General features: G+C 42.9%; 1 protein-coding gene across 2 annotated transcripts in view; it reads left to right on the top strand.

The window, feature by feature from the left end:
* The window catches only part of babam2 (BRISC and BRCA1 A complex member 2), an 88018-nt gene that overhangs the window by 57013 nt on the left and 15661 nt on the right, over positions 1–15344 (top strand). For both annotated transcript variants that reach the window (XM_079175106.1, XM_079175107.1), the window contains exon 7: positions 1730–1839. In XM_079175106.1, the coding sequence (XP_079031232.1) occupies positions 1730–1839 (110 nt within the window). The remainder of the gene's footprint in view (positions 1–1729; positions 1840–15344) is intronic.

Here is a 15344-nt window from a genome sequence, read left to right on the forward strand (position 1 = left end):
AATGGTCAAAGTCTTTAGATTACATGCAGAAAAATGTATTCCACTCCGCTTGGTGAGGAAATGTGCAGTGAAGGAATTTATTTTTCCACCCACTCAGCCGTGTTTTTTTCTCAAACCAACGGTCAGCTTGGTTTTGTGATCAGCAGAGCGAGTTTAATCAGTTAATGAGCTCGATCACGTTTGAGGCCGCCATGCTGCAAACTGGTTGCGCTGTGCCTCTGTCCATCATGTGTGGTGGTTAGATTTCCTCTCACCACGGCAGGGAGCGATTATAACAAATGGATGAGTTCAAACCATCTGTAAGACATTTGATTAACGCCGCCGAGCCTGTGTCGGGATAGAGAGAGCCCAGAATGGTACTTGATGTGGAATTGCACTAATGACAGTGCCTGAGAAGTAGCCATGCTCGAGGAAAAACATCACAGAATGAGAAATTAGAACCTTGGAGAGACAGACGAGGTTTGCAGCGAGCAGCTCCGGGTGGCCTCTGCATCCATCTCACACATGATTTGATTGGTGCTCCCAGTCATCAGCTCAGCCGCGTAGTGCAGCTGTTGAAGCTAATGTGGCATGAAACGAAACAGATGTTTCTTCTGGTGTCTTTCCTCTTCTCCATCTCCTTCAAGGTTTTGGGACTTGCCCACTTGTTGTGCACACATAGAAGAGTGTGATCCCCAGGGTTGGGTTTAAATCAAATCTTAATCTGGTATTAAATCGGAATCCTTTCAGATCTCTCATCAAATTAGGGTTTCAACTTGGAAATTCTAAGAGTTAGACATAACTTCATTTTTTTGAGAACTCAGATTGACTCCAAAAGTTCTGCAACTTAAATAGCTTATTTTATGGATACGTGACTACCTTGAAACTTTTAACAATCTGCTCCCTAAAAGTCTTTCTCCCACACCATAGACTGTACATAGTAAATATGTATATATAAAAGTGGACATTGTTGTCACCTATTGGTTTGTGGACTGTGGTTTTGAAGCTTTGAGTTCATCATTTTGGCTGTTGCCATCTTGTTTTTTGTAACCAGTGAATAAAAGTGACCATATTTGGACTGCAATAAAGTGACGTAGAGACGCCGTAGACGGCTCTGGTAGCAGTAGCAACCTGTCAATCACAAGGTAGTTCCGCCTTAAATCATACTCTGCTTTATGGTCTGTTTGACTCTAAATGGACCATCATTCACTAAATGAACATCATGCTGTATTGAAGAAGACTTGAAACTAGAGATTGAGACCATAAACTCATGTTTACAATGTTTACTGAGGTAATAAATCAAGAGAGAAGTAGTCATTTTCTCATAGACTTCTATACAACCAGAGGAGTCGCCCCCTGATGGCCAAGAGAGAAAAAGTAGGCAAACTAAACTCAAGTGCTCATTTTGTTTATACAAACAAGTGTGCACCATTAAAGAAAAAGAAAAAATACTTGGAGTAGAAAAAACACCTAGGGTCCTGTGATCTCGAATTCAGTGTGGACTGTTACATTTAGTACAATAGAAGTTTATCTGTTACGTGGAACAGTGTCAAAAATGCTGTATATGCTGATTGGCCTTTAAACGTGTCAACGTCCTACAAACTTCATGCAAACCCCAGTCCATAACTCGCAACGATCCCAGTGCAGGCAGTGGCTATGTAAATGAGTCCCAGCTTCATACCAATGGTGTTTTGCCTATAGATAGTGGTTTTACCGAGTAACATTACCAACCTGGCTTTGTCTTTCTCAGGACACAGCGGTGGACCCTGGAGAGGACGTGGCCCTTCTCTCAGTGAGCTTTGAGGATGCTGAGGCCACCCAAGTCTTCCCAAAACTCTACCTCTCCCCCAGCATTGAACAGTAAGCACACCACATATACAATGAATATGTTTTTTGTTGTTCCTATCAGGTAATTCAGTTTTGATGAAGATAGTGATTTTTTTTTTTTTGTCACACCACAATATCAAGACACAGATTTGATCAAATTTTGGGACCCTAAGAACCTTAAAGTTAAACATTGATTGCGAATCAACTGGATTCATCCCCATGTAAACTGAGATGATCAACTTTTTCTCTCTCTATAAAAGGTTGATGTCATGTGCTCATAGTTGGTTTTACCATTTCCATCTAAATGGACTTCATTTTGTGATGATGCTACAATAATTTGTGTACTGTGTCACTTTGTCCATGAAATTATACCTTTCATTATACAGTCACTGCGTATACGTATAAGCATTGTATTTATTCATGCAGGATTCATTTTCCTTTAGAACTACAACGATTCGAAAAATAATCACAAACTATTTTGAAGTAAAGACATATTTCACTTTTTTCTTACATTTTATGCACCGAACGATTAATTGATTCATCTTGAAAATACTCTGGAGATGAGTCGATAATGGAAAATAACCATTAGTCACCGCCGTACTGTCCTTAGATCAGACAATGAAAAAGTTAGTTGTAGTAACTCACTAGTAAAGAAAAGATACCTTTAGAGCCACAGGCTCCGCCTCTGATTTCCAGGTTGCTTGAGAGGTAGTCGACGAATTAGTGCGATTGTGCTGTGAATCTCGCGCCATGTTATGTCATTGTGAATAATCCCACATCCCAGTGTCTGCACTCATCAGTCGGTTCCTCAAAAACAACAAGGGAAGAACAAAAAAAAAACGAGATGGATGACACACAGTGTCTGAGCTCGGGATGACTGGATGTCTGCAGACATCTGGGGTGTTAACAGTACAGAGACGGAGTGTGTGTGTGTGTGTGTGTGTGTGTGTGTGTGTGTGTGTGTGTGTGTACATGCAGGATTGTATGCAATGCTATCTGTGAGTCTGTGGGCACTGTGTGAGTGGGTACTTCAGCAGTGTGCGTATTCTCTTTGTTCAAATCCACTTTGTTTTTGTCTTGCTAGATTTAGCGTGCGCGTGTATGTGTTTGTGTGCATTTGTCACTTTACATTTGTGTGTGTGTATGTGTGTGTCTGTGTGTGCGGATGAGTGTGTGTTCAGATCCATGCATGCTCGTGGTGTTTTTTTACATCCCAAATATATGTGTCTGTTTTCATGTGTTTGTGTGCGTGCACCAGTATTTGAATAGGCTCTAACACAACGTCTTTGTGTTTGGTGTGGATGTAGTAAGAGGGTGTGTGTGTGTGTGTGTGTGTGTGTGTGTGTGTGTGTGTGCGCTTGTGTGTGTGTGTGTGTGTGTGTGTGTGTGTGTGTGTGTGTGTGTGTGTGTGTGTGTGTGTGTGAGACAGAGCCAGGTATGGGCCCACTCTGACCTCAGGGCCCCACGGTCTAGGCCTTCATGCTCAGAATAATCTCAGGCTGATGTTTATTTACAAGCACACGCCCCGTCGCACAAGGTTAAGAGACCTCTGCTTCCCCCCACCACACCTCCACTACTACCACTCTTTCTCTCTCTCTCTCTCTCTCTCTCTCTTTCTCTCTCCCTCTCTCTCTCTTCTTCTCTCTCTCCCATCCTGCCGACGTTCCTATTTCATCCTCGTCTCCCATGCTCCTCTGTGGCTCCTCTGTTTTGTCCTCCTTCCTTCTTCTATCTCCTGCCGTTTTCATCCCATGTTTTTTTTGCAAATTACATATCTCTCTCTCTTTCTCTCTCTCTCTCATTTATGGTGCGTATTCACTTATCTCTTACTCTCCAGCACAAGCGCTGATGCAGATACACACTCACAAACACACACAGACGCTCGTCTTCTCCCAATGTATAAAGAATAAACTGTGACAGGATCCATGCAGTAACAGCAACAAAATATCCTAATGACACCAACACAGAGGTCACGTGCGTGTCCTACATGATCCTTATCTGTTTTTCTCCCCGTGCTGTGCATGTGTTAGAGCAACACTAGTAAGCAATGCTATGAGAGAGACCATAAAGTGCAGAGGCACGATTACAGGTTCTGATTTAGAAACAAATGAATTGGACAGCCGTTTCCTTGCTCTTTGTTTTGTGATGATCCATGAAGTCGGGCCCTTGATAAAGCAATTTTTAAAGCTAACGCTTGATTAAGCTAACGCCCGGCTAAATTGAGCCATCACAAATACAACGGCACTGTCCATCGCAACTGTTTTTTAATTACACTGTAATTGTTCTTTGGTCAGTCAAAACGGACACAAACCTGCTTGAGATGGCAGATTTAGCTAACGCTCGTTAGTTTTTATTTCTTTTTATCTGATAAATAAATCTAAGTGTTATTGGACAGATTAATTATCAGAATAGCCGTTAGTTGCAGCCTGAGTATGAAGCTCTGATGACAAAGAACCCATCTTTAGGATTTATGCTGACATTCTTATTTTGGCTCTCTGTGGCTGACGTGTGCAGAGCATTCTTGGTTGCTATGTTCTTAGCGAGGAACGTGCTGTTCTGACGGACACCTCTCTGCACAGAGCATCCACTTGGTTCTAGAGGCTTTCACCCAGAGTGCTGTTGTGGTTGTCGAAAAATTGCTGAATAGCTCTGTGTTTTTTCAACCTGTACGTGAACATTGCATATGACTGCATGTTTTTATGATGTGTGTGTGTGTGTGTGTGTGTGTGTGTGTGTGTGTGTGTGTGTGTGTGTGTGTGTGTGTGTGTGTGTGTGTGTGTGTGTGTGTGTGTGTGTGTGTGTGAGAGAGGGAGACTGACCCCTCACCATGACTCCAGACCAGAGTGCCCCCCCTCCCCCGCCAGTTGCGTGAGGAGAACAGACAGAAGGAGGCTAAAGGCATGTAGAAGTGGAGAGCAGGAAGCTATGGGGATGGAGAGGGGTGGTTGCTGGCAAAGCGGGGATGGGTTGGGGGGGGTGCGGGGGGCTATAGAACAAACCCTTCCTCATCTAAACCCCTTTAAGAAACATAAAAAAAAATGCAGAGGCTTAACGAAGCCACGCTCTCATTTACCGCTCCTCTTCTCCTGTTGCCTCTTTTGTCTTGCAAGATCTCTGCACATATGCATATCAAGGCCGCGCATGAATACGCTCCGCTTACATGCCTTTTGTGCACCTTTTTTGTCAGCTGTGTGGGAGTGTGTTAATTCATGACCTAGGGCGAAAAAAAAGAAAACTGGATGTCTTCTCCGCCGTTGTTTGAAAACAAATGCTTGCATGTATTGCATTTAATGTGGATGTTATTTTATTTAGCATGCGGATGTGTTGGCGCGGATCTGCTCGTCCGTGTCCTCATCCTTGCTGACCCTCGTTAGGCTTCTGTCCGCGGCCTCTGCGTTGGCTCCAGTGAAGAGGAAAACCTTGCAGAGCTCTCTCGGTCCCCCACTTGAAAATCGGCAAAGTCTCCCTTGAATGAATTAGACCTCAGCCACATGAAATAATTTAAAAAAACACACATCTCTTCATATCTCCGTATCGCTGTATGTGTTTACGATGCAGCCAAACAAAATACTTTTATTTCAGGATGTCATATCAACTACATGTAGTCTCTGTCAAAATCTCCGTCATTTTATCGGCTTTTATGCCCTGTCGTTTGTCCGTTCATCCTCCATCCTTTCCTCCTTCCCTCCCTCGCTCCCTCATCCTTCACTGCTGCCCTGTCTACCTCACTTTTTTAAATTTGTCTTTACCAGTTTTTAAACTCTTGTCTACTCGGTCGTATCTCTCCAGCGCCTCCCTACACACACACTCTCACACACACTTTCACATGCCTGCTCCCTGTCTCTCTTCTCTCCATCCTTCTCCGTTTTTATTTTTTTTATTTTTCCATCACTCCCTCTCCTCTGCTGATCCCTCTGGCTGATCCTCAAAGGGAACCGAGAGAGTGAGTGGGACTTAAAAGAGAGAGAAGAGCCGCGCTCTACCCAGCGAGGTCGTCCCTCGCTCCACTGAAACACAGCGAGGAGAGGAAGGAAAAACAAAAACAACACACGGGAGAAGAGAGCTTTTCCCTCACTCTCCTCTCTTTTCCCGCACCTCTCTGCTCTTCTCTTTCATCGCTCCTGAGTCGTTTGATATCTCACTTTTACTCTCCTTTCAGCAGGGGCTCGGATCTGAGGGCTCTGAACGCAAACTCGTAAGCCCCCCTTGAGCTACTGCGTTATACCTCTATTTCTATTCCCTCTTCCTCTCTCTTTCTTGCTCTCTCCGTTACTCCTTCTTCCCTTGTCTTCAAACAGACCGTGGCTGTAATGTTTTCTGCCTCACAGAGCGGCAAAGGGGAGAACAAAAAAAAGACGTTGAAACACCCCGACAGACACCCACATGTTTCCTGATAATGCACAGTGTGCGTAGACTGTTGCAGCGGCTCCTCTCTTTGATGGGACTGTAAAACCGCGTTTACTTTCTTTTTTTTTTTTTTATAAACGATTGATTACCAGAAGTCAAATCACTGTTTCTTCTGCCGGCTTACAGATTCACCTGCTTAAGATTCAGTGTTGGTTTGTTATATAACGTTTTACAGGGCCGCCTAGAAGGAAATATACTCTGAGAGCCGTGGTGGTACGCTGCCTAGCTCCTGTGATTTATTCTCCTTACTCGTTTCAACTCGCTGCTAAGTGTTAAATAGATTTAGACATTTAGAGAATGTATAAATGTTAACATCGGAGGAGGCGGTAGATTTCGTTGTCAAGCCAAATCATTTCTCTTTCAACTATTGTTGCGGTGGAGGTCGTGCGATGAAGATTCTAGTATGCCAATGAAACAGAATAGTTGAGACACGGCAGTAGTAGGGTCACTAGTATCAAGTGGGTTGGGATTTTATTGACCTGGATTTAATGCCAAGGAGACAAGTCCAATTACAGATAGGAATAGCTATCGGATTGGGCAGAGATGTGCAGAATACGCAGATCAAATGTATCCGTCCCTGTGGAATATTTTTTTTACATAATCTCACACAAGGCATCAAAGTATTTCTGCTGAACTAACATAGATTAGAGTATCCTGCTGTGGCTTAAGGCAATACTGTCTATACCTTACATTTTTCATCATTTCACTGAGCTGCATGTAATATGGCATTCTGATTGGTGACTAACATACATACATACATACATACATACATACATACATACATACATACATACACACACACACACACACACACACACACACACACGCACACACACACACACACACGCACGTGCGTATGTTGTTGCATTCGGCTAAATATGGGTGCTGAATGTCGGATTATACAACTACTTTTGGTTTCTCCCTGCATATTAGATTAGAAAGCTTTATTAATAACTCATTAACTAATTTGTCACCAAATCAACTCATACAGACAACAAACAATAGGCCTTTAAAAAAATACATTCACGCTACATAACAAATAAAACATGACATATTGCCTATTTTGGCATAAATATCAGCCTATAATAATACTGTTGATAAAATGTGAAACTAGCTGTCAATCAATCTCTTTGGTGCTAGTAAATAAATGTTAGAGAGTAAGGTTCTAAGGTTCTTCTATTTACAGCCACCAAAAGCAAGCAGGCAGCCTGTCTATAGCTCTGGTTCAGCACTATGGACAGCGCCGCGCCTTCCCATGCAACACGACAAACAGATAGATTATATTGATTAGATATAGATTATATTGTAGAACACATTCTTTTTCCAAGTAAAAAAAAAATTGGCAGTTTTAGCTCTTTTGTCTTGTGCGGAAGAAATGGAAGACAATGTCGCAAACGAGCAAAAAAATGATTTGATGATCATCCAATGATCGGCAAGGCTTGACCAATCAGATCCAACTACTTCTATTCATAATTGGGAACACCCCTAGTGCAGAAACGGGCTTCACAGAGGGCACACAAACCCCACAACAGACAGTTTCTGTTTTGGCCTGCCATCAAATATCTTTTAACCGCTGAAATCCACGTTCTGCACCGGCTAACAATGAGACGCTGACGGCTGATTGTTTTGTACACTGGTCTTTGTTGATGAGAAAGAGAGCAGAGAGAGTTCAGCGATCTTTTGCCAACCCGAGTGTTCGGAACAGAGTTGCTCACTGGTGCAGTCAAATCATTTTTCACATTCACGTGCGCTTTTATTTCACGCTGATAGGCAGTGAAATGCCAGAGGACAGTACGGCAGAATCCAGGAAAGAAAGGAGCGGATTTTGATCAGCTTTATTTCATCAGACACCATCCATTACAATATGACCCGATACCATTTATTAGGGTCTACTTTTTTCAATTAATTTTGTTGTGGAATTTGAGTAATTCAGAAATAATTTGGCTCCGTAACAATCATCAACATCCACACATCTTAATTTCTTTTTAACCTTTACACTCTTTTCGTTGGTTTGTTTGAAATGGTCTCCTCTCCTCAACCATTCTGTAACCAGACTCCTCGCGCCTTTCCTTCTCGCTTTTGCTTCTCGTTTACCTGATTGTGCGGTGCCCATGAGACGAGTTGGGATGCATCTCTCCTTCCCCCAGAAAACCTGCTGCATGGCATAAAAGAATCGAGTGGGCACCGTCTCTGCCCCCAAACCAGATTTAGGAGCCCAGAAAAATCAACACAGAGAGACAGTTTTAGGCTGCGGTGCACTAATGTTTGTATATCTGCATTTGCCTGTAGGTGCCTCTCTCTGTGTGTGTGTGTGTGTGTGTGTGTGTGTGTGTGTGTGTGTGTGTGTGTGTGTGTGTGTGTGTGTGTGTGTGTGTGTGTGTGTGTGTGTGTGCCTGCCTGCCCGATGTGTGGGTGTACAGTTTGTGTGTCCCTTCTCCAGGGTCTGTTGAGGTGTTTTATAGCCTTTGAAAATCTTTGCATTTTCGATCAGATATTTTTCAAGGTTCCGCAAAACGTCTTGTCACAGTCGAGAAATTGTCCGTCTGATGAAATTAATTCACCACAAAACCCTCGCAAAAACCCACTCAGCGGTCTTAAGGATATCGGTGCAGACACCTCTCACTGTCTCAGCAGCTCAAAGCACTCTGACACTTTTGTTTTCCTCCTCTTTGTCTCCTTGAACACCTCTTCGTTGTGTTGTTTTGTTTCTGTAAGTCCATGTAACATGAGTCCTGTGGTTCTGCTTTCTTATGGGGATGGACGTTCTCCTCTATGTGGGCCGCCGTAAATCCCAAGCGTTTAGCGTGCGGCGTGTGTTTGTGCTTAATAACTTCATTTGAAGTCCAGGCGTTCTCTGACCAGCTTTGGTCAAGAAAATTGTAAAAATGTGATATTCAAATCTAGCAAGATTACATACAGTAAATGTATTCATTGCTGCTAGGTGCAGATATAATACTGACACATATTTCCTGCATATTTCGTGCATGTGTGCATGCGTGCGTGCATGTGTGCATGTGTGTGTGCGTGCGTGCATGTGTGCATGCGTGCGTGCATGTGTGCGTGCGTGCGGGAGAGAGACAGACCACCGTAAGCCTGGAAACCCTCAAAAACATGGTCAGTAACAAAGAAATTAATCGTATTCTTGACTAAATAAGTAGCAATAAAAATCATTTTTAGACTCGCAGGGATTTTAAGATAATTTTTGATTGACAGCAGCCCAGCAACATAAAACCAATAACCCCACAACTGACCGCACCCTTTTGCCAATTCAGCCCTTCCTACTTCGAACCGGGGAGAATAGCAGGTTTACTGGGCCTTTAAGTCAAAAGCTTTATGGTTCTCCTATGTGGTACACACCGCCGTGTGTGACAGGATGTGTCTAAGCCCTTCCTCATTAATACTTCCCAGCTTTGGAACAAGGACTTATCAAAGGGACTACGAGATCCACCGTTTGCAATCTCGCCGATGATATAGCTTGATCGTTTACATTTCCGCTCCACTGGAAGTCAAGATGTTGAATGCAAAAGATGAACTTCTAATGTCTGTTCAATGTGTACATCACCAGAAGTTGCATTCGATGTTGCGCAATGGGCTTAATTCACTGATGGCCGGTCTCAAACTGCATGAACCGCCTCCCCTGCCAACAAGTTCTCTTTCCCAACTCGTCAAATTTGGAGGCTCGGTCAGTGGTCCCACACCTCAAACTATGACGCTCTAGGGACCCCTCTAGTATCAGTCTTGGACATTACATCAGCTTCTGCTCATTACATGCACAGTTTCTTTCCAAAATAAACTTCCAACGTAGGTTTACTTAGTTTTTAGGTTTACTTGGTTTGGTTTAGGCAGCAGAAGCACTTGCCCCCGATGGAAAACGTGATGTTTTGGGTTCAAATTAGTTGTGTTAAATAACCACGTCTGTTACGTAACTGCTGTTGGTAAAGTCCGAAAAGTCACGAAACAAAAATAAGTCAACCTTGACTTGGTTTCACACAGGACACAAACAGCGGTCTCCTTGGTGAAAGTCCTGCGTTTGTTTGACCCACCCCTTCACCCGCCCTGCAGGAACTCCCCCGCTCTGACCGTCTAATACTGACGTGGATAGCTTTATATTGGGGTTGGTTGGAAACCCAGTGCGTCTCATACAGACGCTAAAGGATGCCTCGTGTGTCGTATGAGACGCCAAGGGCCACCGACCAAGTGTCGGAATTTGACGAGTTGGGAGTGAGGTTCCACTTGCTGCACTCAATTGTGGCTGTACTGTAATACTGTATATTAAATAACTGGATTGAGTTTGAAGAGTTAGTAATCCAGTCATATACAGCAGTAGCAGTATAAAGTGTAACGTGCAGAGGGTCATGTGGAGCTCACATGGCCGTTAGCACCCACACCGCTGCCAAATATATCAACTATCGCCAGTTAAAGTGGGGGCGATTTTTCCCTGTTGCCCAACCTTATCATAATATACTAGTGAGTGTGTATTGGTTGCAGCCTGGGTTCCCATTGATCTGGTTACATTCAAATAGAGGACGAATAGAGAATCTGAGACAAGATTCAGCACTGTTATGCCAGGATGGTCACCTCATAACGGAAAGGTTACCGACTCCCATTGCATTCAACAAGCGGAGTCATACAGACACCCCCCCCCCCCCCCCCCCCCCCCCCCCCCCCCCCCGCCCCCAGGCTTTAAGAAACCAAGAAGGCAATCAAAATGGAAATGTTGCTGCTTTGAAACCACATTTGAATCTCCAAACAGTTCTTCTTGGCCTCATCTTTCACTTTGGTAATGAATCATGTCTGCCCTCTTTTCCAATTGAGCCTTTATCTGCTATCAGCTGTCACTGCACACTGTCACACACACACACTCTCTCTCTCTCTCTCTCTCTCTCTCTCCTCTCTCTCTCTCTCTCTCTCTCTCTCTCTCTCTCTCTCTCTCTCTCTCTCACACACGTACAAAACCACACACAAATAAACAAACTGAGCTTCGTCACCATCCACCTGAGTCACGGAGGATAATCTCTTTGGTTGATGAAGTCACAGGCAGCCCTGTCGCTGTACAGCATGAGTGTATGTGTGTGTGTTTGTTTACAGGCGTGCATGTCCCACTGTCTACTGTAAATATGTCATACAGTGGGTCGCATTGCTCAGAGGGGCTGCGCTAGGCAGCATGTCTGCATAGTGACTCCAGTATGTGTGGGTAGTGTCGAGAGCGATGTCACCAGTGGAGACTGAAGCGAGGACTCTTCAGGGTGCCACTCGGAAAATAATACACCATTATGTATGGATTGTGAGCCCACCCACAGGAAGCTAGATTTGAAGCAATCTAAAAGCTCATACTGGTCTGAGAACATTGGCATATTAATATAGTTGCTGTACAATTTCAGGAACATGTTACCTATTGTTTCCCTTAGATTTTGAAACTACGGTATGAATATGTATTTGCGCGCACACAGACTCGAACAATCCCTGTCAAACCTTTTCTTAACAACATGTCACCTGGAGCGTATCACTGTGGTGAGTGTTCTCCCATCCCTCTGTCTGGTGAAAGGGGAACATTCTTTCTCAAGCATGAGAAAATAACCTTAATGATGTTGTCAGTGTCAACGTTATGTCAAAGACGTCTGTATTGTGTTGCAGAGATGTCTACTTAAATGAGCATGCTAACCAGCTAGCCCTCGCCGTCCGTACCACTTGTACCTCGTGAGGCAAAAGTTACCCAAAAGTTACCCTTGCCTCCCTACCGTCAAGAGAATTCTTTGCCGAGAGCAGAGTGTGCAGCAGCTCCGGGAGACGGGGCCGACCTACTGTTATCAGTTAGCCCAGAATTCGGCCAGAGCAAACCCCAGCAACAGTGTTTGATCCCGGGGGGACTGCCCTGACTCCCCACCGGATCGACTTCCTGTTGCAGGTGCTACACCCAGGTTAGACCCAGCGCTCCACCGGCCCGCTGGGGATTTTGCCAGATGGATCCAAGCTGAGGCAGCCGCCAGCTGAAGCCCCCGTCCTGCAGAGACGGGGGCTTCAGCTTTGGTTGCATTATGGGGAATTTCTTTAGAGCTTTACCCCCCCCCCCCCCATTTTCCACTTCCTATTGAGTAAAGACGCTAAAAGTAGCTCATTGGTACCAGCTCTTGTGATCATGTGACCCTCGCCTTGCACATCTGTTGACTATCATGTAGCAGCTTGAGCTGCCTGAGAGGAAGCTATCTGCTTCACAGCATGCTGACAATGATGAAATTCAATTTATTCAACTTAGTATTACTTATATTGAAAACAAAAAGTAAAAGTTTTATGCCAAGTACTGCGTTGAAACCTAGCTTGAAAAACACTTAAATTCCAGCTGTGCAGCTTTTTTATTGCCCTGTTCTTTTTATAACGTCTGATTTCATGTTCTGCTGTAACAATGGCTTTGGTTGCCTGAATTAGCTTGACAGAATTTGTAACTGTCATTGCTAAGCTTTTAATGTTTTTTTGTTTTTTTATGTTGATTTTAAGCCCTAATTGCAGTCTCTTGCCACAAAGTTTCTTGGTTTTAGCTTATTTAAGTTTTCATTTTGTGGAATAAAATCATGGTCTCCTCACAACAAGGAGATGGGTTTGAATCCACTGACAGACAAAATGGATGGATAGAAATAAACTGAATGAGGACCATGGCCTGACGTCAAAGGTAAATGTAAATTTGGACTCTTAGACTAGACCAGTAAGGGACCACTATTTTAAAACTGAGTAAAGTTTGTGAAAATTGGAAGACCTTTTGTAAGATTCTAGCACAAGAAGTCGGTGTCACGTCAGCCTCCATTCAATTGAGCGTTCAAGAGGCAAAACCATTGAAATCCAAAATGCATCACATTCTGTTCACATGCCTGCCATTGACACATATGAGTGACGAACACACCACCACCATCTTGTTTTTGCCTCTGTCTGCATTTCCATCTGAATGATATGGAGCTATTCTTAGACCTGTGGGAGGATAGATAGGCATCATTTAGATTCTCATTTTCAAAGGCTTCTCTCCTCTTTGCTGCAAGCCATTTTCAATCGACCATTTGTTGGTGCACGGCAAAATGCACAAGCTAATGCTAATTATGTGCACAAAGCCTACTGTGGCTTTGGAGTTCTGGAGAAAAGGATTTTGACAATGAAAACGGATTCATGACAGTCTGTATCTCTGCATCTCTGTGAATAAGACCGTATTAATATTCAGTTGAGTATCATTTTGCAAAAAGACAAAACTTGGACCGGGGATCTTGGTAAAAGCTGTTATTGCATTTGAAACTTAGTGGATGGATGGGGTTCTTATCTTTAGCCAATTTGAGTAAATCCAGACTCATCAGTATTTCTATGTTTCAGATGAGCAGCTGATGAGAAACCAGCTAGTCAGAGCAGGAGAACACCTTCTTTAGTTATTCTAAATACTCCTCCCAGGTCAGTCAAGGCTGAGTCCAGTCCCTGTTGACCTTTTCCTGAACTCTGTTAGGACGTCATTTCCTCATAAACATTTTTGGGTTTTGGTTATGATAGCAGGTGGAGCGCATGATGATGTACTCCACCTCCCTCTTCACTACTCCCCCGACTTTTCTTTGGAATTTAAAAAATTGTGCAATCCTCATAACTTTGGTGTCAGTCACTGCCTTTCAGCTTTTGGTGGAAAACCTTTTCATTAACCAATAAAACATTTTCACACACCAATAAAAACATTGTCATTCATACACCAATACAAACATTGTCATACACCATGAACACAATTTTCATAAACCATGGAAAACATGTTGATACACCATTGGAAAAAAGCGACTTCTTTGTGGCTGCGGAGGAATGATAAACAGCTGTGGTCTTGCGACCCGTCTGCTCTTAAGACTCAAATTGAAGGCAAGCTGCCCATAACTACTGAAAAAGTGCTCTGTTGAATAATCTGTCTTTTGGATCCCTGCCAAACCTTCATGAATCATTTATAACCAGGATTCACGCAATGTCTCAATAACCTAATGCACACCTTCAGAAACAAGGTGAAGCTGAAACACCTTCAGCTGCTGGCTCCAGAATAAAATGGAAAAAACTCTAAATTCATATTCAATAAATTATCCATAATTCACAAAATGTATTAGCGTTTACACATAAATGAGTAGCGTAATAGTTTCAAACATATTGCCTATTTTCCTCTCCAAAGCAATGAAAATGATTCTGATGCACACATTATTTCAAATATGCGCTGGTTCCTGCTTTTAGTTATTGAAAGAGCTCCTTTTCCTTTTTGTTAAATATTTAAGATTATTATTATGATTTAATTTGACTGTACTAATTGTTAGGATCAACCACATTGTTTTATGCCACCTCCCCTGTTTTAAAGAAGACATCAGAGGGGAATTTTCTAATTATGTTTTTGTATAAATGCTCATACAGCATAAATGTTGAGATTACCTTTTTTGTGCACTCAATCTGCACTAATCTTTGGTAATTTGTTGATGACATTACAAATGTACTCTTTGCACACCAAATCTGTGTAATTATGCTTTTTCTTTTAATCCGTCAACAGTTACGCACAGGAACCTTGCTCACTGAGTGCATTGCGTTTTATTATTTTATTTGTTCTGAACATTTTTAAAACAAGACAAAACTGAATTAAAACATGGTTTCAATGGATACCCCTAGTCCCAAATGTGGCTAATAAATGAATGACATTAGCAAGAAGCTATCGTTTAGCTCAATCACTACTGTCTAATCTTTCGTACATCCTTTGTTTACGACCATCTCCCATTCCAAGCTGTTCTGCCATCACCTGCCACAATCTATCTTTAAATTCATGCATCTCTGTATTCTTCACTTTGTTTGTCGTAAAGCGCTTTGTGCTGGGTGACGAATGAACCAATTAAACCAGATGCTAATCAGATGCTATTTTGGATGATGTTTGCATTTACGGTGGCTCTGAGCGGTCAAACAACTCTGACGGATAAACCTGTGTGTAACTGTGATTGTCATTTATGTTTTAAGTGTGTATAAAGTTGGTATGCAAAGGCCTTTAGATTCTAATGTTGCTTTCTCTCCTTCTATAAATGTGTATCTTACTGACCTTTAAAATGAATAACATGCGCTTGGACTCATTTGTGTGCAGCACTGCTAGCTTCATGGAAAGCTGG

The sequence above is a fragment of the Pholis gunnellus genome (assembly GCF_910591455.1).
Source record: "Pholis gunnellus genome assembly, chromosome: 15".
Taxonomy (NCBI): domain Eukaryota; kingdom Metazoa; phylum Chordata; class Actinopteri; order Perciformes; family Pholidae; genus Pholis; species Pholis gunnellus.